The 26,217-nt window shown below is 38.1% G+C and overlaps 2 protein-coding genes across 3 annotated transcripts in view; one reads left to right on the forward strand and one right to left on the reverse strand.

Moving 5' to 3' along the window:
- Positions 1–26,217, forward strand: part of MRPL19 (mitochondrial ribosomal protein L19) — a 49,949-nt gene that overhangs the window by 14,282 nt on the left and 9,450 nt on the right. Inside the window, exon 5 of one of the 2 annotated variants that reach the window (XM_011946120.1) lies at positions 10,875–11,049. The exons of the other annotated variant lie outside the window; for it this stretch is intronic. The gene's annotated coding sequence lies outside the window, so the exon portion shown is untranslated. Of the gene's footprint in view, positions 1–10,874; positions 11,050–26,217 lie in introns of those variants that run through there. 2 annotated transcript variants of the gene reach the window in all.
- GCFC2 (GC-rich sequence DNA-binding factor 2) overlaps positions 3,007–26,217 on the reverse strand; it is a 52,476-nt gene continuing 29,265 nt past the window's right edge. The window contains exons 12-17 of the mRNA XM_011946119.1: positions 21,231–21,352; positions 14,266–14,342; positions 12,845–12,911; positions 10,450–10,596; positions 6,246–6,370; positions 3,007–5,087 (exon numbers count right to left, since the gene is read on the reverse strand). Coding sequence (XP_011801509.1) covers positions 4,970–5,087; positions 6,246–6,370; positions 10,450–10,596; positions 12,845–12,911; positions 14,266–14,342; positions 21,231–21,352 — 656 coding nt within the window. The 3' untranslated portion in view covers positions 3,007–4,969. The remainder of the gene's footprint in view (positions 5,088–6,245; positions 6,371–10,449; positions 10,597–12,844; positions 12,912–14,265; positions 14,343–21,230; positions 21,353–26,217) is intronic.

The raw sequence follows: 26,217 nt of genomic DNA on the forward strand, positions 1-26,217 counted from the left end.
TAGTTATCCATTCTTCCATTCTTTTTTCAAGATTTTTAGTTTCTTTGTGCTGGGTACATAGTTCCTCCTTTAGCTCTATGAAGTTTGATCGACTGAAGCCTTCTCTCAACTCGTCAAAGTCATTCTCTGCCCAGCTTTGTTCCATTGCTGGCGATGTGCTGCGTTCCTTTGGAGGGGGAGATGCTCTCTGATTTTTTGAATTTCCAGCTTTTCTGCCCTGCTTTTTCCCCATCTTTGTGGTTTTTATCTGCCTTTGGTCTTTGATGATGGTGACGTACTGATGGGGTTTTGGTGTGGGTGTCCCTTCTTTTTGCTAGTTGTCCTTCTAACAGTCAGGACCCTCAGCTGCAGGTCTGTTGGAGATTGCTTGAGGTCCACTCCAGACCCTGTTTACCTGGATATCAGCAGCGGAGGCTGCAGAAGATAGAATATTGCTGAACAGCAAGTGCTGCTGTCTGATTCTTGCTCTGGAAGCTTCATCTCAGGGGTGTACCCCACCATGTGAGGTGTGGGGTGTTGGTCTGCATCTAGTGGGGGATGTCTCCCAATTAGGCTACTCAGGGGTCAAGGACCCACTTGAGCAGGCAGTTTGTCCATTCTCAGATCTCAGCCTCCATGCTGGGAGATCCACTGCTCTCTTCAAAGCTGTCAGATAGGGTCATTAACATCTGCAGAGGTTTCTGCTGCTTTTTGTTTAGCTATGCCCTGTCCCCAGAGGTGGAGTCTACAGAGACAGGCAGGCCTCCTTGAGCTGCAGTGGGCTCCACCCAGTTGGAGCTTGCAGGAGGCCTTGTTTACCTACTTAAGTCTCAGCAATGGTGGGCGCCCCTCCCCCAGCCTCGCTGCTGTCTTGCAGTTAGATCTCAGACTGCTGTGCTAGCAGTGAGGGAGGCTCCGTGGGCGTGGGACCCTCCCAGCCAGGTGTGGGATATAATCTCCTGGTGTGCCGTTTGCTAAGACCCTTGGTAAAGCACAGTATTAGGGTAGGAGTTACCCGATTTACCAGGTGTTGTGTGTCTCAGTTTCTCAAGGGATTCCCTTCCCCCTTGCACTTCCCAGGTGAGGTGATGCCTTGCCCTGCTTCAGCTCTCACTGGTTTGGGGGCACCAGCTGACCAGCACCGATTGTCCAGCACTCCCTAGTGAGATGAACCTGGTATGTCAGTTGAAAATGCAGAAATCACCCGTCTTCTGTGTCGCTCACGCTGGGAGCTGGAGGCTGGAGCTGTTCCTATTTGGCCATCTTGCTCTGGAATCCCCTAACACTTTTTTCAAGCAATGCCTACTGCTTTTCTGGCCTGAGTTCTAAGTTAGGTAAAACAGCGATGAGTGCTCTGTCAATCCTTTATGTAGCCCCAGACAGGCTACCAGAGATTTAAACAAGAATTTGCAAGTTCTGCTTTGCTTTCTCTAGAAATGGGGATCAGGGTGCAAGACAGAACGCAGTTGCTGATTTCAAGACTGCTGCAACACCAGGGCACTTGCGTTGGAAGGGCAAGCAGAAATGTCAGAAAGCTTTCTCGCCATTTTAAAGTTGCCTGTTGTTGACTCAGCATCTGCTTCACTGCTCTAAACTTTTTACTATTTTCCAGAGTTCTGACAAAATTGGCTATGCCTGTTCCTGCTTTTTTATATATATATATATATATGTATTTTTTTAGAGATTGGGGGTCTCACTATGCTAACCAGGCTGGTCTTGAACCCCTGGCCTCAAGCCATTCTCTCATCTCAGCTTCCCAAAGTGCTGCAATTACAGGTGTGAGCCACCACACCCAGCCCCTGCTTGTTTTTCAGTGTGCCTACTCCACCATGTTGCTCAAGTGTGTATATTTTCTAAACTACCCTGTAGTGTTGGGATGGGAAATAAATCCCTGAGCCTTTTGTATAACTTAGATCAAAAACTTAGTTTATCCTATTAGAAAGATTAGAAGCATGATATATCTTTCACTTTTTCAGGGATAGGCTCCTCATTAGAAGGCTCCTATGTGCCAGATGCTATACAAGACTTTTCATTTCTCTTAATGTTTACAACAAGCTTGTTGCCAAGGCTGATCTTGAACTCCTGGCCTCAAACGATCCAGCTCAGTCTCACAAAGCATTGGGATTGTTTGGCCAACTAATGACTATCTTAACTCTTGTGTTTCAATGTTTATGCCCTCTTTTTTCTTGACTGATTGTATCACTATGTCTTCTAGAACAATGTTGAACAGAAATGGTGACAGCAGACATCCTTGCTTTAATATTTTACCATTATACACGATGTTAGGTATAGATTCTTCTCACAGATGCCCTTTATCAGATGGAGGAATTTATATTCTTACTTTGCTGAAAGGTTTTTGTAGTCTGAGGGGGTGCTGCATTTTGTCAAACACTTTTTCTGTAGTAATTGAGATGATTGGTTCTGCAGTCATCGAGATGTGGATTTTCTCCTTTATTCTGTTCGTGATTACACTGGTTGACTAATGTTAAACCAACCTTACTTTCCAGGAATAAACCCTATTATCTTTTTTACACATTGCTGGATTTGGTTTCCTATTTATTTTAAGGACTTATTTCTACATTCATGATAGATATTGCTGTTATTTTCTCATGATGTCTTTTTTAGGATTTGTGTCATATATGGCATTTCTTCTAAGTATCATTTATTCAAGGACCTAAGAAATGCAAAAATCAATTCTGTTTTGAGGTGGCTTTCCCACCATGAAAAAAAATTTCTTTAAAGTCATCTGTCTAATTCTGTAAAAATTTCACATTCTTTATGTGAACAAAAAGCTGAAAGAAATTCAGGGAAAGAATTAAGATGTATATGAATTGCCAACTCAATGTTTTGTTCTTGCTAGTTGTGTTCCCCCTTCTTATTCCATCCATTTCACAGTAATAAGAAATAAAGAATTTTACATTGAGATTTAGGTAAATTTTTGAATTACAGTATATGATAAAAACCTTGAGGTTCAAACTCCAGGTATAATGAAATTTAATTGAAAATTACTATAGCAGTTTAAGTCAATTTGTAGTTTTGAAAGCGGTTTTAATATTTTATCTTCCACAAAAAGGTAGGAAGGTTTCTCAGCTGAACTTAAAAATATAAAGGAACACATGCAACATATCTTTAGTTAAAAATCCAAAAGTCAGAGGATAATTTCCAAATGTGTACTTTAATAGAAAAAAATTACAAATTTCATGTGCAATAGAGTATCTGCCACTTATGTAAAAAAAAAAAACCAAAAACCCAAAACTTTATGTACACATAAAAACACAACATTTTTGTAAATAGAGAAAAGATCTAAAAGGATAACATTAAAATGAAAACAGCAGTTACCTCTGGGGACAACAGTTGTGTGGAAATGCTAACTGCTTTTCAACAATGGTTTGAATTTTCTAGATGAGATTCTATTCTTGTATAATTTTGTTACTAAGATAAACATTAAAAAATTCTTCATACCAGTGAATCATAAGTCCTCACTGCAACGGACATAACACACCCAACTCCTAAAATAAATTATATGTAATTTTGAAGGTAGGGATGACATAAAAGTAGGCTATATTATTCAAATCCTACAATATATTCAAGTTTTTCCAATTATCTTTTGGGCAACAATTTGCAAAATATATTTACAGTTTCCCTTAAGTTATTTAAGTAGACTTAGAAAAATTACTAGTAAACTGACATTTTGGAAAATGTTTTTAATTTCTTTTGATTAAGTTATCTTGCCTCAGTCGTATTAGACAAATATTTTATCAGAAAAGGAATCACATGTTCTGAATATTTAAAATATCTGTTCCCTTCTTACTCCTACCACCAATGACAAAAAAAGAGTAGTAACTTGCTAACAAGTAATGTCTTAATGCATCAAAAAACATCAACAAATTTAAAAGAAAGGCCAAATATAGTGGCTTAAGCCTGTAATCCCAGCACTTTGGGAGGTCAAGGTGGATAGATTGCTTGAGCTCAGGAGTTCGAGACCAGCCTGGGCAATGTCGCAAAACCCCATCCCTACAAAAAAAATACAAAAATCAGCTGGGCATGGTGGTACATGCTTACAGTCCCAGCTACTTGGGAGGTTGAAGTGGGAGGACTGCTTGAGCCCAGGAGGCAGAGGTTGCAGTGAGCTGAGATTGTGTCACTACACTCCAGCCTTGGTGACAGAGCCAGACCCTGTCTCAAAAAATATAATTAAAAAAAATGGAAAGAAAAATGGCAAATAAGGAAAACTTCTGCCACAAGCATGGCCAAAAAATCAGTATCTTTAAAAATATAAAGGTTGCAAAGTCCATAACAAAAAGATGGATATTTCAGAAATAATTACAAATGGCCAAAACAAGTATGTTTACTCTCTAATAGCCAAAACAAAATAAGCTATTAAAATAAGATTATTTTTACCTTTCAAATTTTCAATGCATTTTAAAAAAGGATAATAACTATGCTGGTAGGGATTCACCGGCACTCACTTACACTTGTGTTGGTACATTAAATTGGTACAGATTTTTCTAAAGGACAATTTGACAATCAGCAAATGCCTTATCATTTAATACTCAGCAAATAATTCACTCCAACTGAGATTTTCATATTGACTTATTTTTAAATAAAGGTAGTTAAAGAGAACTAAAAGATATTACTGTGGTTCAGGACAGAAGACTCACTAGCATGCTCAGTTAAGCCAAAACCTTTGGCAAGGTTTCTCCAGTTCCCCTCTTAAGAAAACTGAAAGACCAGCCAAAAGAATCAAAGGGAAACACATTGAGCTCTTAAAGCTTCAGTGCATTTAATTCCTTAGAACACCACAGAATCATGGCAGCTTTTCATGATGCCAGAAGGTAGAGCATGGGGGGAATAGAGGTGGAGTCTTGCTTTTTTGCAAATCCTACCTTCTCTTTCAGGGAATAAAGAAGACAGAGGCACCAGCTTCTTCTCAAGCAAAGGAACTGAGTGTAACTATATTAAAATTTTAGGATTTTCCTATAAAGTTTATTCAATCTTTTTTAATTAGTGATTTAAGATGGTCTAGGTGATGCTCTCCTATGAAGGATTCTGCTTGATTCAAAGCTTTTATTTTCACCAAAATAAGAATTATTTCTTCGACTTTATCCCTGAAAAACAAAACAAAATGAATTTCTCCCTTTAGAAATGCAATGTATGAGGGAACAGCAGTCAATTCAGAACCTGATCATCAGTTGTTAATCTAAAACAAAAGCTTTACCTTAAGCTAGTATCTAAAAGTAGCATAAAACACAGAGAGATGCTGCCATCTCCACTTAATTATAAAGTTCAAATGCAGACCATTAGTGGATGTATTCTGGCAAATTTCAATGTGAATTACTGTAAAAAGTAGAAAAACATACAGTAAGTCTATCAGAAATTTTAGTAGTGCTGCGTTGCTATCAGCTTGTATGAGACATTGTGGTGGAAGCAATGGTGGGAGTATATTCACACATCATGACATTAGCAAATAATACAAATCTGAGTCTTTTTTTTTTTTTAAAGGGACTTGGTCTTGCTCTGTTGGCCAGACTGGAGTACAGTGGCACAATCATAGCTCACTGCAGCCTCAATCTCTCAGGCTCAAGCAATCTTCCCACCTCTGCATCCTCAGTAGCTGGGACTCAGGCACATGCCACCATGCCTAGCTAATTTTTAAATTTTCTGTTCTAGAGACAGGGTCTTGCTATGTTTCCCAGGCTGTTCTCAAACTTCAGGGCTCAAGTGATCCTCCTGCCTCAGCCTCCCAAAGTGCCGACATTACAGGCGTGAGCCACCGTGCCTGTCAAATCTGGGCTTAAAAAATTTTTTTGGAGAGGGAGTTAACAGGAATACCACTGTATTTAAGCCGCCAAACATCTGGTGCTGTGAATGAAACATTCAGAACAGAGAGCTAGCTACTGCTGGGTAAATACCAAGCTGCAGACCTGTACTTAACAACCGTTGAGTCCCTAAAAATGGCCAGGAAAATTAAAAACATATTTAAAAAGTGTGTAATAAAAGGGTTTTGATTTATAGTTTTAATTCTATATTCCCCTGTGCTATAGCTTTTTGAATGTGCTTAATTTGGAAGAGGTTTACATTTTAAAATATGAATATGCATAAGCCATCCCAAAGGTAACCATAAAAATATCTAGTAACTCTACAGTATCACAAACTTTTAACAAATTTTTAAAAGTACAGTAAAATACAGATCTTTCTAAAAATGGCTGAGAGCATACAGAATCCTTGAACTATGTTTATAGAAGTGAAAATAAAATATGCATCACCTGAATTCACTTCTAGATAATTTATGTGCAGACTGCAATAAAAACTGAATGAAGTTTTCCAACTGTGGAATAGATGTTCTCATGGCAGAATTTTCAAACCATTTTTCTGGTAGACATGCTGCTATCTGTTAATCAAAACACATGGCTGGTTTACAATGACAGTATCTAAGAACTCTTGCTAACATAATCTCATAGTGATACTGTAAGCTGAGTATCATTCTCCCCATTTTATAGTTTATGGTTTAAATAAAAATTTGTAAAAATTTCCCTTTATGTCAAAGGCTACATGTATTTTGGAAATTCATTCTTTAATCCTAAGAACTTAAAATACGCTACTCTCTATGAATACACTACCTAGTAGTACTAGTAATTCTTTCTATATTCTTGTATTTGTGAGTCATTAAATCTGTACAAAACATAATTTACACTTAAAAACCAGAAATGTCTAGACACAAAATATTTGGTCAATACAACTCGTAATACATACATTCACTATTATTTTATAAGGAAATTGGGTGTCCTAGCATATAATCTATATAAATTTGAGTTAAGAAATCAAATGGGTGATTCTAAGATATATAGAATGAAAGATAAATTATGTTTTTATCCTCTATCAATGTAATACATTGCTTTAATCGTAAAGCAGCAGAATAAGTCAATGTACGTGCATTCAATTTTTCTTTTGGAAATGGAAATTACATTTTATCATTGTCATTCTAAGAGTAATATAAGATTTTGAGAAAAATTTTGGTAAAAACAGAAAAATGTTAGAAAAAATTTAAAGAGAGAGAGAAAAAAAAATTTCCTCATAGAAGAAACAAGAGAAAAAAAGGGAGGGAAAGGGGAGAAAGGAAAAAACTTGATACTGTTCCTGGAGAGAACAAAGTCTGGCTGCCTGTTCTTGAGGTCCAAAAACGAGACGCAGGCAATTGGGAAAGAAGGGAGTTTATTTCTGCCACCAGTTACAGGGAGGTCAGAGTAACTCACCAGACCAACTCAAAGTTGTGAGGTTTTTTCTAGTGCTTGTATATATTTAAAGCCCCGTGCTATGTGTGGGATTGGAATTGGGGGTTTGCATTCAATCTTTATCTCATCTTTAGCTAGGGACTAGGGCCTGGAAAGCTTTCTCTAGAGTCTTGGAAAGTTTCTTAATCTTATGACAGAACGAGGTGTATGTGTAAGAATGCTTTTGTTATTCTATCAGAGTTTAGGGTCTGAGAAAAACCCAGGCGGGTTCTTCATGGGTTGGTTTCTGCATTCCAGTTCTTGTACTCAGGTACCAGTTTCTCCAGTTTTAATGTTTAGCTTATACTTTCATTAAAGTTATAGTAACAGGTTCATGGAAACTGACTGTTCTGTTTGCTAATGGAAACCTGGCCTGCCACAGTATCACACTATTCAAAGAAATTCCTAGATAATCATACAGATTATGGTAGAGTTGGTAACATCAAGATCAATATTTATAGAAAGCAGAGAGTTGGGGAAAAAATAAAATGTACCCTATATATTATACAGTATATTAAATAAAGGTTCTGGAATGCACTCTAAGATTGGTCAGCATTTAAAACATGGTTGAGGCAAAAGACTTATTCTACTCCTTAATCACCTGTTTCAACTATTCAGGAAAAATAGAGAAACATTGACTGCCTAAGGCAGAAGATCCTACAAGTTTTGTTATGTAAACTATCTCTTTTTAAAAGTTTTAAAACCAGCCTTTACTATTGAATGTCATTTGCACTTGTTTTTCCCCTTGTTTTGTATCACAAGTCTCAATAAAATTCTCATTTAACCATGGAGCTTTTCCATTAATGATCCCAGCACTAAAAGTCTATTTTCTTGGCCTGGTTTTCTAGCCATATGCTCTGGAGAGAATGCTGTGTAAATATATTTCCTCTTCTCCACTTCATAACAGACCCTATGGTCAAAGGGGACTAAACTAAACTGGAACATAAAATGGATGATGATTTAAATTTTTAATATATAATGCTTAAAACTGTATGATACAAAAATTATAGCCAAAACAATCATGGTTGGCTAATAATTGGTATATAGTTTTATGGCAGGCTAGGTTTCCATTAGCAACCAGATGAATCAGTTTCCACTAACCCTTTTCTATAATTTTGACGAATGTGTAAGTTAAACATTAAAGAACTAGAGAAACTGGTGCCTGAGTGCAAGAACTGGAATGCGAAAACAAACCCATTAAGACCCCGCCTGGGTTTTCCCAGACCCTAAAGTCTGATCAAATAAGAGTGTTCTTACACATATTCCTTGTACCAGGGCCCACTTAAGATTAAAAAAGTTCCCAAGAGTCTAGAGAAAGCTTTCCAGACCCTAGTTAGATTAGATAGAGACTGAATGAAACACTCTCCCTTGTAGGTGCACTCTCCCACGTAGCATGGAGCTTAGAATGCATATAAGTGCTGGGGCGAAAAAAAAACTGTAACTTTTAGTTGGTCTGGTGAGTTACTACAACCTTTTCCCTGTAACTGGTTGCAAAAATAAGCTCCTTTCTTTCCCAGTCTGTCTGCATCTTGCTATTGGACTGTGAGAACAAGCAGCCGGACCTGATTCTATCTGGGAAAGTGTGTGTGTTTTTAAATCACATTATAAAATAATTATTTTCCCATATTCTTAAAAATTCTTCAAAAACATAACTTTTGCGAACCCAAAAGTATCTGAGACAGGTTCTGAGATTTATTTTCCTTTCACATCTTTATCTTATGAGAACACCATCATTTTCAGAGATATTTAGGTGTTTCCAGCTATTTTCTATTATAAGTAATGCTATAACAATATTCTTTGTACTTAAAATCTATATGTGCATCTCTAATTTTTGACTTAATTTACTTTTGCTAAGTCAAAGAATATAAGCTTTAAAAGTTTTGTACCCATCGTGCCAAAATATTCTCCAAAAGAGCTGTATCCCTCCTTCCATCAGTGCAGGAGACTGTTTTCCAGAACCATTGTACCGCATACTCTAGGTGAATGGTGCCCCTGCAATGATGGAATTGTTGTTTTCCTGTGTTTATGATAACACTGGAAAATATAAGTAAAACAACAACAGCAAAAAAATGTTTGCCAACACAACTGGTCAAGAAAATATCCTTCCTATAAATAATCTCCATTTCTCTGATTATTAGTACTATTGATTATTTTTCACATATTTTAAGGTTAATTTTATGTTTCCTTTTAGGTGACTTGACTGTTGCACGTGTCTTGGCCATTTTTAGTCAGAACATTTGAATTATTTCCTAATTTGTAAAGAGTTTTTTTATTTAATGTGAATATTAATCCTTGTTCCATGTTAACAACTTTTTATTTCCTAGATTCTTTTCTTTTTAACTTTCTATTATAGAAAATTTCAAACATAAACAGCAGTAGAAAGAATAGTATAGTGAGCCCAATGAACACATTCCCCAGTTTTAATAATGATCAATTAATCTCACCTTTTTGATCCACTGAAGTTTTATAAAATTTTTTCAAATCTATGACTTTTTCTCATTTCTTTTGCCTTTAACTTTAGAAGGAAATGTCTCACTCTCAAGTACAGTTATTTACCATTTTAGTATACTTTATAGTTTCATTTTTACATTTTTAAAAATTTTACCTGAAATTTTTTTGGTATATAGTGAGAGGTGAGGATTTAATATTCTTTGTAAATAGCCGGCCATCCAGCATCATTTATTAAGTAATTTTTCCTTTCCCTACTGGTGATATTTCAAACCAGTATACTATCTCTTAAATACAGAAGAGCTATTCTGGATTTCTAGTTTGTTAAATTCATTTGTCAATTTTTTTTTTTTTTTTTTTGAGACGGAGTTTTGCTCTTGTTACCCAGGCTGGAGTGCAATGGTGACTCACCGCAACCTTCCGCCCCCTGGGTTCAAGCGATTCTCCTGCCTCAGGCTTCCATGTAGCTGGGATTACAGGTGTTAGCCACCACACCTGGCTAATTTTCGTATTTTTAGTAGAGACGGAGTTTCACCATGTTGGTCAGGCTGGTCTCAAACTCCTGACCTCAGGTGATCCACCTGCCTTGGCCTCCCAAAGTGCTGGGGTTACAGGCATGAGCCACTGTGCCCGGTCCATTTGTCTATTTTTACATGAGTACCACACATTTATTTATTTTGTTAAATAATAGATTTTAATAGCTAAATTTTTTAGAAATGATAAAATTAGAATCAGTTTCTTCACAACTTACCTGGTTGCACTTTTTAACCACATCTGGCCCAGGTGTGTCATTGAGCAGAGCTATAATAAGGTAACGATTTAGCAGCTTCCCTAGTCCTAGTTCTTGCAAGGTGTCATCTGTAAGGAGTCCATTCCAAAGAAGAATATTGTGGAAGAGCTAAAATAAAGTATCAAGTAAATATGTACCTTTTCTCCAACGAGAAACTGTAATAGTCTCTAATAAAAATAAAGAGTTGATCAAACTAAAATTCTCACTACAATTAGCCCTGTTAGAACTGTCAATTTTAGAATACAATATCTCTGAATAAATACTTGATTCTTTCCAAACTCCATGTATTTGCTCATCTTATTTTCATTTTCTAGGATAACCATCCCCAAATCACTAAAGCCTTTCCAGATCAATAATCTTCCTTCCCAATCCATTTTCTCTCAAAGCCGAGGACCATTGAATGTAAGACCACAGGACCATGTGATTCATAAAGAACTGCTGTCAAAACTAGGGCCGCTATTACCAACATGTGACCTTGAGAAGGCAATCAATGCTGAGAGCTTCATTCCTCTGATACATAAAGATTAATAATCACCTGTGAATTTGAAGATAACTTGGATTAAGTAACCATAATAAATTGTAATAAAATATTGGTTGCCCTTTCCCTCTACTAAATTCAGATCTTTCTGTGAATTTTAAGGTGTTTCTTACTTTCTTTCTAGTACTATATTCACTACTCTATTGTTTTACTAAAATGTAATGCTTTTTCACATTTTATCTCATTGTTGATGTTGTTCCCTCTTCCCAGAAAGCCTTTTCCCTGATTCAACCACATGACAAATATTAATTCACACTATTAAAACTACTCTTGCCGGGCGCGGTGGCTCAAGCCTGTAATCCCAGCACTTTGGGAGGCGGAGACGGGTGGATCACGAGGTCAGGAGATCGAGACCATCCTGGCTAACACAGTGAAACCCCGTCTCTACTAAAAAATACAAAAAACTAGCCGGGCGAGGTGGCGGGCGCCTGTAGTCCCAGCTACTCGGGAGGCTGAGGCAGGAGAATGGCGTAAGCCCGGGAGGCGGAGCTTGCAGTGAGCTGAGATCCGGCTACTGCACCCCAGCCCGGGAGACAGAGCAAGACTCCGTCTCAAAAAAAAAAATAAAAAATAAAAAAAATAAAACTACTCTTGCTGAGGTCACCTATATCCTTCCAATTGTCAAATCCAATAAGCAGTTTCAGTCTTTCTCTTAATTCTCTTTGGTGGCATTTAACACTCTTTTCTTCATTCTTGAAAATCTTCCATTTAGCTTCCTTGAGGCCATTCTCTTGTGATCATCCTAAGGCTCATAACTGATTGTACAGTTTCCTTGAAGCCTCCATGTTCTCCTCTTTTGTTAGTATTTCCTGAGGTTCTGTCCTTAGCCTACTTCTCATGCTTTACCCAGTTTCCTTAGAGCTTGTCATTCATGACCATGGCTCCAAATATTGCCTACAGGTAGTGGACCCCTAAATCTCCAGCTCAGATCTGTCTCCTGAAATTCAGACTCAAGTATCCAACCACCTCCTAGACCTCTGTATCTCTATTTGTTCCACAATATGTCCAAAATAGATCTTATCTTCCCTCGATCAGTTATCAAGTCCTTTCTTTCTTTCTTTCTTTTTTTTTTTGAGACGGAGTCTTGCTCTGTTGCCTAGGCTGGAGTGCAGTGGCACGATCTCGGCTCACTGCAAGCTCCGCCTCCCGGGTTCACGCCATTCTCCTGGCTCAGCCTCCTGACTGGCTGGGACTACAAGCGCCCGCCACCGCGCCCGGCTTATTGTTTGTATTTTTAGTAGAGACGGGGTTTCACCGTGGTCTCGATCTCCTGACCTTGTGATCCGCCCGCCTCGGCCTCCCAAAGTGCTGGGATTACAGGCTTGAGCCACCGTGCCCGGCCTATCGAGTCCTTTCAATGCTTCCTCCTAAACATTGTTTGAACCTTCTTCTCCTTCCCATCTCTACTGCCACTGACTTAGCAATAATTTTAAGGCCAGGGGTTGGCCAACTATAGCTTGTGGGTTAAATCTATCCTGCTGCCTGTTTTTGTAGGGTCCATGAGCTAAGAATGGTTTTAACATTTTTCAAGGACATTTTAAAACTGTTTTTAAACAAAATATTTTGTACCGTCAGAAAATTATATGACATTCAAATTTCAGCGTTCATAACTTTTTTTCAAACATAGCCATGTTCATTTGTTTATATACTATGACTGTTTTTGTGCTATGGTAGCAGAATTGAGTAATGAGACAGAGACCATGTGAACCACAAAGCCTAAAATACTATCTAATTCTTACCGAAGAAGTTTGTTCTTTGTTCTATAGTAAACAGGATTTTTACAAAACTTGCCTTTTCATTTTTGCAGTTTTTGCTCACCTTTAGGCCTGACCAGAACTGTCTTTCTTGGAACTTCAAATGAGGTGATGTTTTGTTTTCTACAGCACTAATTAGAAACAAAAGAAGGAGAAAGGAGAAAATGCAAAGAACTATTAGCCTTTCAGAACCAGAGTTTGAGATCAGACTTTCTTTTAAACAGAGATTATCTGATGAGAGCCATTGGAATTACAAATTTATGCATACTCTGACCCAATGATCTCATTTCTGAGAATGCCTCTCGTAGATACACATGCACAAGTATGGAATATGTCTATAAGATTGTTTACAACAGCAGTGATGATAGTAGTTCACCAGTCACATGACCATCACAGGACATCTAAATGATGGCAAACTTGACAGCTTAAAAAAGAATGAGGAAGCTGTTTATATGATGGATGACATGTATAGAAAGATCTCAAGAGGTACTAAGTGAAAAAAAGGTACAAAACAGATTACAACTTTTTGAGTATACTTCCTTTGCTGTAGAAAGGAGGGCAACATAAGATTATAGCTTATATAAGTACTTCTGTTTGCATGAAGAAAGTCTTGAAAGATAAAAATTACTCAGTGTGATTATTAATGCATGCACATATGTGAGTAGAAGGAGAAGGGCAAAAACTGAGTCAGGGTGGGAGTAAAACTTTTCATTTTAATAAAATTTTTTTAGTAAAATAATATATACTTATTTATAAATAGACAATATACCACATTCGTACATCTGAACCATGTGAATGCATTACCTATCTAAAACATTACAAAGCAAAGTTTACCAGGGCAGAATTTTTACATGTAGACATCTCATGACTCAAAATGAATCAGAAAGCTTTGAGGTTCCTTTCTTCCCCCTCCAAAAAGCTCCTCCATCCTGTCAGTACTCACTGGATTGCTACAGTTCATGTATCATTATAACTGATGCCTTCTTAGCAAAGTTATGATCACACATCAAATACTACTTGTTTTATAATTTAAAGTGACTGCAGAATTTACAGGTGCAGTTTCTGGTTCCTCAGTGTTGTGCTTCCTCTGTGCTAGGCACTGTTGTGTTCTGAGCACCCTCTCCATCTCCCTAATATCCTGTGAGGTAGGCACTAATTTTATCCTAATTTTATAGATGAGTAAAAATATCTACTAACAGTGGACTTGTGCTCTTTACCACTCTATATCACCTACTATGTTCCTAGGATATGTGTAAAACTAAAACCAAAACCAAAACCAACCAAACAAAAATATATCTAAGCACCAAGCATAAAACAGCATAAAGTAAGTCACTGAGAAATATTTGTTGAACTCTCAATTTGCATCCTCATAGAGTATGTGTACACGTTTTGAAAACACTATAGTTTCTTTTGCATTGCATTCTTAACCAAATCTGCACTTTATGATCAGCTATTTCAAATAATCTAGAAATTAACAGCTCTTACCTCTTTGGATACAGAGGAATAAAAATATCATCTTCTACTGCCTTCTTCATTCTTGAAACAATGGATTTAAGTAAATCCTATTATTACAAATTTGAAAAGCATCAGTGATAGTAGAAGACAGAAATGTATTTACCAAAAAAAAAGTAATTTTAACAGCAGTACAAATTTGTCCACACTCACAGAAGCAGATGTTAAAATAATTTAACAGCTGGTACAAACAAAATTGGGTACAAAAAAAACCTTATTTATCCATGTTGCTACATATGGGTACAGTTGGATAATTTTCATTGCTATATAGTATTTTGTCGCATGAATACTACTGATGGAACACTTACGTGATTTCTGGTTTGGTGGCTATTATAAATAATGCTGCCACAAAAATTCTTGTACATGTCATTTAGTACACTTCATACATCTCTAATGGGTATATACATAGAGATGGAATTGCTGGAGTATAGTTCATGTCCATACATTGAACTATGTACAAAAAAACCAAACTGTTTCTAGAATAGTGGCATCCCATTAGTGCCTGCAGTATAAAAGAAATCCTATTTCTCTACATACTTACAATAATTGGCATTTTCTTGTTTCTTAATGTTTGCAACTGTAGTGGGTATGCAGTCATATTTCATTGTGTTGTTTTAATTCTCATTTAATGATCACTGAGTAATGTGCTGTTGGGTATCTCTTAATATTCCTGTTTGCCACTTGGCAAACCCTTTTGCAAAGTACCTAATTAAGCTGCTTGCCAACATAGCTTGTTTTTTGTATTAGGTTCTGTCTTTTTATTATTGATTTGTGCAAGTCTTCTACATACTCCAGCTGTGGGTCCTTTGTTGGTTTGTCTTGTGTCCTGTGATGCAGAAAATCCACTTAGGGAAATCCATTTTGTTTGTATATAAAAAATTGGAAATAACCAAAATATTCAATCATAAGGAATTTTAAGGAGATGTTACATCCACCCAGTGAATCTACCATAAACTTTAGCTGAAGTTTATGATGACTACAGTAACAGACAACTATAAATATGCAATGAGATAACATTAAGCAGTAGTAGTATACTAACTTACATGCCTATTAGGATTATAACTTTGAAAAAAGAGCCTGGATGAAAATATCCTACAATGGTATTAGTCCTTGTACTAGGGTAAAAGATAATGAGTGTTTTTTTTTTCACGTATTAGCAATATTTCTATAACGATATTCTTATTCTTAAAAAAGTATTCATATTTGAAAAATGAAAATGGCATACTACACACTAGAGTAAAAGTTTTTTAAGTCAATGACAATGTATACAGCACAAATTCAGCTGTCACATACTGTATACTAACTGAATTATCCATAAATGTAAAATTCAATCAAATATATTTTTCATAAATAGCATAATGAGCTGAAGTTGTTTCTCTTTCCACTTAATTATCTGTAACATATTCCTCAAGTGGCCACATATCAACATTTATTTAATGTTAAAAATTAAAACTCAGTTGTATTTTACTCCATTCCTTAAACATTCTGAATTCTGTTAAAAGAAAAAAGAGCGTTTTCTAGACAATATCTCCAAAAAATAGCATTTGAGTTTATGTAACTTACTGAGTTAGGTGTTCATGCTAGAAAAAAAGCTGCTTTGATTTTTTTCAGTTAATTTTAATGATTTTGAATGCCAGCCTTGACAAATATTTCCATATTGTTTAAATGTTGTTTCTTAAAATAGTTCTATTGAAAATGAACTATAAATAAAGGACATTATTGAATCAACTGGCAAAAGTGGAATATGGATGGTAGATTGTTGATAAATTTGCTGAAACTAACTACTCTGGTTATATAACATAATATCCTTGTCTTAACAAATATGCACCTTGTTCTCAGTATTCAGGACAAAACATATTGTATGTATATATTTAAAGTGGAAGGGCTAATGATAAAGCCAATGGGGCAAAATATTAATGACAAGTAAATCTGGGTAAAGGGAATATGGAAGTACTACTCTTATTCATGAAAGTTTTCTTTCAGAGTATTAATATTTCCAAATAAATTATTTAAAACGAAACATAAATTTGCTGGCTGGGTGCGGTGGCTCACACCTGTAATCCCAGCACTTTGGAAGACTGAGGTGGGTGGGTCACTCGAGGCCAGGAATTTGAGACCAGCCTGGCCAACATGGCAAAACCCTGTCTCTACTAAAAATAGAAAAAATTAGCCAGGCATGGTGGCACATGCTTGTAATCCCAGCTGCTTGGGAGGCTGAGGCACGAAAATCGCTTGAACCCAGGGGGCGGAGGGTGCAGTGAGCAGAGATTGCACCACTGCACTCCAGCCTGGGTGACGAGTGTGAGGTTCCGTCTAAAAAAAAAACCAAAAAACTGAAAAACAAACAAAAAAACCCCACATAAATTCACATAAAACCATAAGCAATTAACTTTTCTAACTATTAAATAACATCTTTTTTTTTTTTTGAGACGGAGTCTTGCTCTGTCACCCAGGCTGGAGTGCAGTGGCTGGATCTCAGCTCACCGCAAGCTCCGCCTCCCGGGTTTACGCCATTCTCCTGCCTCAGCCTCCCGAGTAGCTGGGACTACAGGCGCCCGCCACCTCGCCCGGCTAGTTTTTTGTATTAAATAACATCATTTATTTGGTGGAAAATAAGGTTCTCCAAACAGTTTTAACAAGCATTCTGAATCACACGTTCAGACTCACATACAACCCTTTGCATAAATACACTTTAAAATAGCTTTAAAGAGGCACTTGTGTGATGCCTGTGGTTTTTATGCTGCTCTGTATATCCATGGAGGTAATCCCAGGATGGTCTGGACAGATGTTGGGGTGGTCGGGGAAGAATAAGGGCAGGTGCTCACAACAGCAGGAGCAGTTTTACTTCTGCGTGTGTGTTTGCATATTGGATTGTGTAAAATTTATTTGAAATAGTTTCTGTTTATAAAAAGCAAAAAATGAGTCTGAAAACCACCAATCTATCTGAACACCCAAGTGATGCTTAGACTTATTTTCACATTTCTACTAAATGGTTCATCAACCATGTCTAAAACCATTTGCTGATAGGGAATCATTATCTCCTGAGGCTTCCCATAACTTTGGACTATTAGATTTCAGTTAACAATGAGAGTTAACAAACTTTTCCCTCCTACAGTTTCCACTCCTTGGTCTTGGTTTACTTCTTGGGAACATGCAGAATAGATCTAGCCCTACTTCCATAAGACAATTCTCTAAATTTTAAGATTAATATCATACTTTTTTTTTTTTAACATCTTTTCTTTCCCATACCATCTTAAGACACTCTCCACTGAATATGCTTACACCGAGAATTAAATGCAATATTCCCAGGAAGGTCTAATCTGTGGGTATCATCACCAAATATGCCATTCTTAATCAAAACAGCACACACATACTAGGATAAATTCCCATTTACCTGTTTTTCTGTTACTCAAGTGACACTGCTGACTCACACTGGGTTTATTGTTGATTATAATCTGTCTTACCTATGCTGCTTCAAAACTGTGTCTGTCCCATCTTTTACTCAGGTGAATTTTTAAACACAAGGGTGGCACACACATTTATTTTATCACAATTTCTTGAGTCCATTTTCTACAATCTTTTGAAATCTCCTTGGATTCTAATTCTACCATCCACAACTCTTACAGAATTCCTAGCTTTTTATCACTGACACATTTCATTAGTATGTATTTTACCACTTTATCCAGTTCAATAAAAATATTGAACAGGGCAAAGCTGAGAAGATACCTAAAACTAGCAGACTCTCCATAGGTAGTCAATGCCCTACTGGTCATTATTGTTTTAGGTATACGTAAGCTTATATTTCCCCATTTAATCCCTAACAACAATCATAATACATTAAATTTGCTTCAACAAATAATGTTAAGTATCATTTGTATTTGGGAATCCTATCAATGATAGATTATAGTAATTACTGCTTTTTAAATGTAAGTATTCATAATCTAATTCTGTAATAATTTACTTTAGACTTTTAGTCAGAATCAAAATTATTACCAGGCATTAGTTTACAGCGTTTGCTTCTAACTTGGAAAACAGAAACTATGTTGTCTGACTCAATTTCCGTTCTTGAACCTGTCTCATTCTCTTCCATCACTGAAGAAATAGAGTGATCCCACTGGTGAACTGTCTTAGCAACCTGGGGCACTATGTAGTGTAAGTGATCCTCTACCAAGTGCCATTTTGCCATCTCTAGGGAATACCTGACAATGTGCAAAGACGTTTTTGGTTGTGAAGCCCAGGAGTACTACTGGCACCTAGTGGCACAAGTCAGGGATGCTGCTAAGCATACTATAGTGCACAGGACAGACCCTTACAACAAAAAATTATCTGTTCCCATGCCAATGTAGTACTGAGACTGAAAACCCTGATGTAATCTATGCTCCTGCTTATGCAAACAACCCATTTTCTACATTCATAGCAGAGGAGTTTCAGAATAAAAACATCCATTATAAAAACTTCATGAGTGCGCCTATAATCCCAGCACTTTGGGAGGCCAAGGTGGGTGAATCACAAGGTCAGGAATAGAGACCATCCTGGCTAACACAGTGAAAACCCCGTCTCTACTAAAAATACAAAAAAATAGCTGGGCGTGGTGGTGGGCGCCTACAATCCCAGCTACTCGGGAGGCTGAGGCAGGAGGAGAATCGCTTGAACCCAGAAGGCAGAGGTTGCAGTGAGCCAAGATCCCACCACTGCACTCCAGCCTGGGTGACAGAGCAAGACTCCGTCTCAAACAAAAAAAGAAAAAAAAAAAAAAAGACTTCATGAGTGAATCCATAATACTGCTGAAAGGCTTCAGTGATCCCAAAGAGCCAGGTCTACCACTTAGTACTCAAGTATTTTACAAATGACTTAACCCTTCTGGGCCCCAGCTTCATCTGTAAAAACTCAATGAAAATAAACACATTTCACAGGGTTATGAGGATCAAATGAGACAATGTGCAAGTATTTAATAAATGGTAAAGCATAATGATTTACATTTAGGCTGTAACTAAACAATCCTACACAGAAAGAAAATACAGGATTATACATCTGCTTCTTTGTAGCTTTTAACTACTAATCTTGGTTCTATGCAGCATATCAACACAGAATAAATCTACACCTTCTTTGAATACAAACACCATCTCTCTGTACATCTTCTTTCAAATTAAATATCTCCAATTCCTGCAACAGTTTCCATCTATTTTACCTGAGTTTTTATCCTATTGGAGGTAAGTAAAAAATGCCTTTCTATCTGTTGCCACATGTTGAAATCCTATTCTTTCTCTCAAGCCACAGCTCAAATGCCACTCCTAAGATAAACTATTTCCTTATCCCCACTGCTGAAGGTAACCTCTCTCTCCTGTCTCCTCCTGAAGACATAGTACTTTATCTATGCTGCTCATGGGGAGGCAATGTGGTCAGTGAGACAAACTGGGCTTTAGAGGCAGACTATCCAAGTTCAAATCCTAGTTCTCATTCATGGTAGCACTGTGAAAACTAGTTTTAAAGATTCATTTTGTTCATCTATAAAACGAGGCTATCATCCTTTTAAGAGACAGGGTTTTGCTGTTGCCCAGGCTGCAGTGTGGTGGCACAATCATGGCTCAATGCAACTTCAACTCCTGGGCTCAAGGGGCAGCCCAGCTAATTTTTATGTTTTTGGTAGAGATGGATCTTGCTATGATGCCCAGGCTGGTCTTGAACTCTTGGCCTGAAGAGATCCTCCTGCTTCAGCCTCCCAAAGGACTCAGATACACAGGCGTGAACCGCCATGCCTGGCGATCACCCATTTTTTAAATAGGGCTGCTGGGATTAAGATGACAGGTACAAGACCTTACAGAGTGCCTAGTACACAACTGGAATTAAGTAAGTGTATCATCTTCCCTACTTCTCCTTCTCATTTCCTGTTTTAAATTACATTTTATGTGCATCTTATTTTCTTTGAGATTACATGCTTCTTGAAGGCAGAATTAGGCTGGTATCCCTTTCCTCCCTTTCATTTCTTACAGCTTTCCTCCTTTGTAATCACAATTCCAAGGGCTAAAACTTAATGGTGCTCATAATATGAATATGATATGCCTCCTTGCTTTTCAACCACCTCTGTCACTCTACTCTGGGTGTTCTCCAGTCTGTCAATTTATCCTTAATTTCCTAAAGCTCAACCTAAAACTGTTTACTCATAAAACTGCATGAATCTACAATCTCATCAACAAACAACAAAAAATACTACAATGAAAGAGAAGATTCTCAGCATGATCACTCTAAAAAGTTCCTCAATACGTCTTATGTTCAGTGAATTCAATTCTAGATCGCTGTAAGATCAAGATCTGTCCTACTGAACTTTGAATCCTTAAAGAGACTACTATTATTTAGCAGACTACAAATAACTAGTTACTATAATAAGTGTCAGTCTAACTTTGAAGCCATTGTTCAAGCAAAGCCACAATGCCACTGGATTTTTGCCAAAAGAACAACGGTAGAGTGTTGTTGTTTTCCTTTAGAAGAAATGAATTTGCACTAATGGACTGACACCAGTTCATCTCTGCAGGGTCAGTGCATATTCACAATCCTCAAAGATGGCTGCCTGGGCCATGAGAACACAAATCAGATCACTGAACAGAGAAAAGTAAGCTAATAGGAATGAAAGTAATAATCTGGGTCTTTACATGTATGTCTGTAATTTAAAATGATTACCACTTCTATCACAGTGTTCAGAAGTATCAAGGTATATTCTTTCATCTTATTAATATGAAGATAAAAAAATAGCCAAGTCCAGTTAAAAACAATTTTTTTCATCTCAGTGCAGTCTGAGAAAAAGTCTAGATTCTATAAATCAAAAGTAAATATGTTTTCGCTCAGTTTTCTGATAAACACTCTGCATTATAAACCAGGAGCTGTAAGAAAATTATAATGATTTACAGATACATCATGGAGTTCACAACTCTAAAAATTATTACCTGTTTGCTTTTACTAACTTCATTTTCACAAATGGAATGTTCTTCAAGAATCACTCTGCAATGTGTTATTAAACTTGTTGTCTGTGAGGTTGACAAAGGATCCCAAAGGAATTCTACAAGGTCTGAAAAAAGTATTTCAGTGGTGAACAATTTATTTGCTAGATTGTTTTGCTTCTTATATATAAAAAATCAAGACCTTTAACAAACACTGCTTCCCTCCTTATTCAGTTTAAGATCTATGGCAATTATTACCATTACATATTTGCATATATCCTCAATTTCCTTGTTTTTCTTGGGCTTTGTAATACTCCTCCGGCTAAACTACAACTCTTTATAGTTAAGTTCACCTTGTCACTGAGTCTCTGCCTGCAACCACGCAGATAAAAAGTGGCTGAAAAAAAACAAACACATTAACTTGATCTCTATACAACTCGAGTGAGCCTCTCTCTCTCTGTCTCTCAAGTCCATTCGCTCTCCCTCTCACCTAGATGATTAATTCATACCTTCTCTCTTCTCTGTTATCTCACTCTCAGTTGATGGACTTTTTCTTCTAGTTGATTATTTCCTACTTTATTTTTTCTACCCCCTTGCTTTTTCTTTCAGCGAATTACTTCCTAATTTGCTAAGAAAATAGAAGCAATCAGAAAAGCAGCACTACAAAGCTCCTACCACAGCATCTACATACCTACCTGCATCTGTGCCCATATGCTCTAACTTGTCTCCTATTCCTATGGATGAGGCACCCACACTCCCACCACGTCAGGTGAACTGTTTATTTTGTGGATGAGATCCCAAGACTTTTGGCTTAGTCTAAGATCCTGTTCCCAGAACTCTGTCCTTCCACTTTGGTATTGACATCACTTGTACTAGATTTTTTCCATCACCCTACAAACAACTATTTATCTTGTATTAAAAATAATCCCCCTCGGTGTAAAGAGGCTGCCAAGATGGCCGAATAGGAACAGCTCCAGTTTGCAGCTCCCAGCGAGATCAACGCAGAAGGCAGGTGATTTCCAACTGAGGTACCCAGTTCATCTCATTGGGACTGGTTGGACGGTGGGTACAGCCCACAGAGGGTGAGCCAAAGCAAGGTGGGGTGTTGCCTCACCCAGAAGCACAAGGGGTTGGGGAATTCTCTCCCCTACCTAAGGGATGCCATGAGACACTGTGCTGGGAAGAACAGTGCACTCAGCCCAGATACTGCATTTTTCCCACAGTCTTTGCAACTGGCAGACCAGGAGATTCCCTCCAGTGCCTACCCCACCAGGGCCCTGGGTTTCGTGCACAAAACTGGGTGGCTGTTTGGGCAGACGCCAAACTAGCTGCAGGCGTTTTGTTTTGTTTTGGTTTTTCTTTCATACCCCAGTGGCACCTGGAACGCCAGAGAAACAGAACCATTCACTACCCTGGAAAAGGGGCTGAAGACAGGGAGCCAAGTAGTCTAGCTTGGTGGGTCCCACCCCCACAAAGCCCAGCAAGTTAAGATCCACTGACTTGAAACTCTTGCTGACAGCAGTCTGAGCCCAACCTGGGGTGCTCCAGCTTGGTGGAGGGAGGGGTGTCCGCCATTGCTCAGGCTTCAGTAGCTGGTTTATGCCTCACAGTGTAAACAAAGCCCCTAGGAAGTTCGACCTGGGCAGAGCCCAGCACAGCTCAGCAAGGCCGCTGCGGCCAGACTGCCTCTCTAGACTACTCCTCTCTGGGCAGGGCATCTCTGAAAAAAGGCAGCAGGCCCAGTCAGGGACTTAAGAGATAAAAACCCCCATCTTCCATGGACAGAACACCTAGGGGAAGGGGTGGCTGTGGGTGCAGCTTCAGCTGACTTAAACGTCCTTGCCTAATAGTTCTGAAGAGAGCAGTGGTTCTCCCAGCACAGCGCTCGAGTTCTGATAAGGGACAGACTGCCTCCTCAAGTGGGTCCCTGACCTCCATTTATCCTGACTGGGAGATACCTCCCAGTAGGGGCCAACAGACACCTCATAGAGGAGAGCTCTGGCTGGCATCTGGCGGGTGCCCCTCTGGGACGAAGCTTCCAGAGGAAGGAACAGGCAGCAATCTTTGCTGTTCTGCAGCCTCCACTGGTGGGTGATACCCAGGCAAATAGGGTCTGGAGTGGACCTCCAGCAAACTCCAGCAGACCTGCAGCAGAGCGGCCTGTTAGAAGCAAAACTAACAAACAGAAAGGAATAGTATCAGCATCAACAAAAAGGACATACGCTAAGAGACCCCATCCGAAGGTCACCAATATAAAAGACCAAAGGCAGATAAATCCACAAAGATGGGGAGAAACCAGCGCAAAAAGGCTGAACATTCCAAAAACTAGAATGCCTGTTCTTCTTCAAACAATCACAACTCGTCACCAGCAAGGGAACAAAACTGGATGGAGAATGAGTTGGACGAACTGACAGAAGCAGGCTTCAGAAGGTGGGTAATAAACTCCTCCGAGCTAAAGGAGCATGTTCTAACCCAATGGAAGGAAGTTAAGAACCTTGAAAAAAGGTTAGAGGTATTGCTAACTAAAATAGCCAGTTTAGAGAAGAATATAAATGACCTGATGAATCTGAAAAACACTGCAGGAGAACGTCATGAAGTATACACAGGCATCAATAGCTGAATCGATCAAGTGGAAGACAGGATATCGTAGATTGAAGACCACCTCAGTGAAATAAAGGGAGAAGACAAGTTTAGAGAAAAAAGAGTGAAAAGAAACAAACAAAACCTCCAAGAAATATGGGACTATGTGAAAAGACAAAATCTATGTTTGATTGGTATACCTGAAAGTGATGGGGAGAATTGAATCAAGTTGGAAAACACTCTTCAGGATGTTATCCAGAAGAACTTCCCCAACCTAGCAAGGCAGGCCACCATTCAAATTCAGGAAATACAGAGAACACCACAAAGATACTCCTTGAGAAGAGCAACCCCAAGACACATAATTGTCAGATTCACCAAGGTTGAAAGGTCAGCCAGAAAGAAAGGTCGGGTTACCTACAAATGGAAGCCCATCAGACTAACAGCAGATTTATCTGCAGAAACCCTACAAGCTACAAGAGACTAGGGGCTAATATTCAACATTCTGAAAGAAATGAATTTTCAAGCCAGAATTTCATATCCAGCCAAACTAAGCTTCATAAGCAAAGGAAAAATAAAATCCTTTACAGACAAGCAAATGCTGAGAGATTTTGTCACCACCAGGCCTGCCTTACAAGAGCTCCTGAAGAAAGCACTAAACATGGAAAGGAACAACTGGTACCAGACACTGCAAAAACATACCGAATTGTAAAGACCACCAATGCTATGAAGAAACCGTATCAACTAATGGGCAAAATGACCAGCTAGCATCATAATGACAGGATCAAATTCACACATAACAATATTAACTTTAAATGTAAATGGTCTAAAAGCCCCAATTAAAAGACCACAGACTGGAAAATTGGATAGAGTCAAGATCCATCAGTGTGCTGTATTCAGGAGACCCATTTCATGTACAGAGATACACATAGGTTCAAAATAAAGGGATGGAGGAATATTTACCAAGTAAATGGAAAGAAAAATAAATAAATAAATAAATAAATAAAAAAGCAGGGGTTGCAATCCTAGTCTCGGATAAAACAGAATTTAAACCAACAAAGATCAAAAGAGACAAAAGAAGGGTATTACATAATGGTGAAGGGATCAATGCAACAAGAGCTAACTATCCGAAATAAGCATGCACCCAATACAGGAGCACTCAGATCAGATTCATAAAGCAAGTTCTTAAGAGACCTACAAAGAGACTTAGACTCCCACACATTAACAGTGGGAGACTTTAACATCCCATGTCAATATTAGACAGAGCAACGAGACAGAAAATTAACAGATATCCAGAACTTGAACTCAGCTCTGGACCAAGCAGACCTAATAGACATCTACAGAACCCTCCACCCCAAGTCAACAGAATATACATTTTTCTTAGCACTACATTGCACTTATTCTAAAATTGACCACATAATTAACACTCCTCAGCAAATACAAAAGAACGAAAATCATAAGTCTCTCAGACCACAGTGCAATCAAATTAGAACTCAAGATTAAGAAACTCACTCAAAACTGCACAACTACATGGAAACTGAACAACCTGCTCCTGAATGACTACTGGGTAAATAATGAAATGAAGGCAGAAATAAAGATGTTCTTTGAAACCAATGAGAACAAAGACACAATGTACCAGAATGTCTGGGACACATTCAAAGCAGTGTGTAGAGGGAAATTTACAGCACTAAATGCCCACAAGAGAAAGCAGGAAAGACCTAAAATCAACATCCTAACACCACAATTAAAAGAACTAGAGAAGCAAGAGGAAACAAACTCAAAAGTGAGCAGAAGACAAGAAATAACTAAGATCAGAGAAGAATTGAAGGAGATAGAGACATGAAAAACCCTTCAAAGAAATCAATGAATCCAGGAGCTGGTTTTTTGAAAAGATCAACACAATAGATACACCGCTAGCCAGACTAATAAAGCAAAAAAGAGAGAAGAATCAAACAGACGCAATGAAAAATGATAAAGGGGTATCAACACCGATCCCACAGAAATGCAAACTACCATCAGAGAACACTATAAATACCTCTATGCAAATAAACTAGAAAATCTAGAAGAAATGGATAAATTCCTGGACACATACACACTCCCAAGACTAAACCAGGAAAAAGTTGAATCCTTGAATAGACCAATAACAACTTCTGAAATTGAGGCAATAATTAATAGCCTACCAACCAAAAAAAGTCCAGGACCAGACGATTCACAGCTGACTTCTACCAGAGGTACAAAGAAGATCTGGTACCATCCCTTCTGAAACTATTCCAAACAATAGAAAAAGAGGGAATCCTCCCTAACTCATTTTACAATGCCAGCATCATCCTGATACCAAAGCCCGGCAGAGACACAACAAAAAAAGAGAATTTTAGACCAATATCCCTGATGAACATCGATGCAAAAATCCTCAATA

The sequence above is a fragment of the Colobus angolensis genome, unplaced genomic scaffold (genome assembly GCF_000951035.1).
Source record: "Colobus angolensis palliatus isolate OR3802 unplaced genomic scaffold, Cang.pa_1.0 Scaffold249, whole genome shotgun sequence".
Classification (NCBI taxonomy): Eukaryota; Metazoa; Chordata; class Mammalia; order Primates; family Cercopithecidae; genus Colobus; species Colobus angolensis.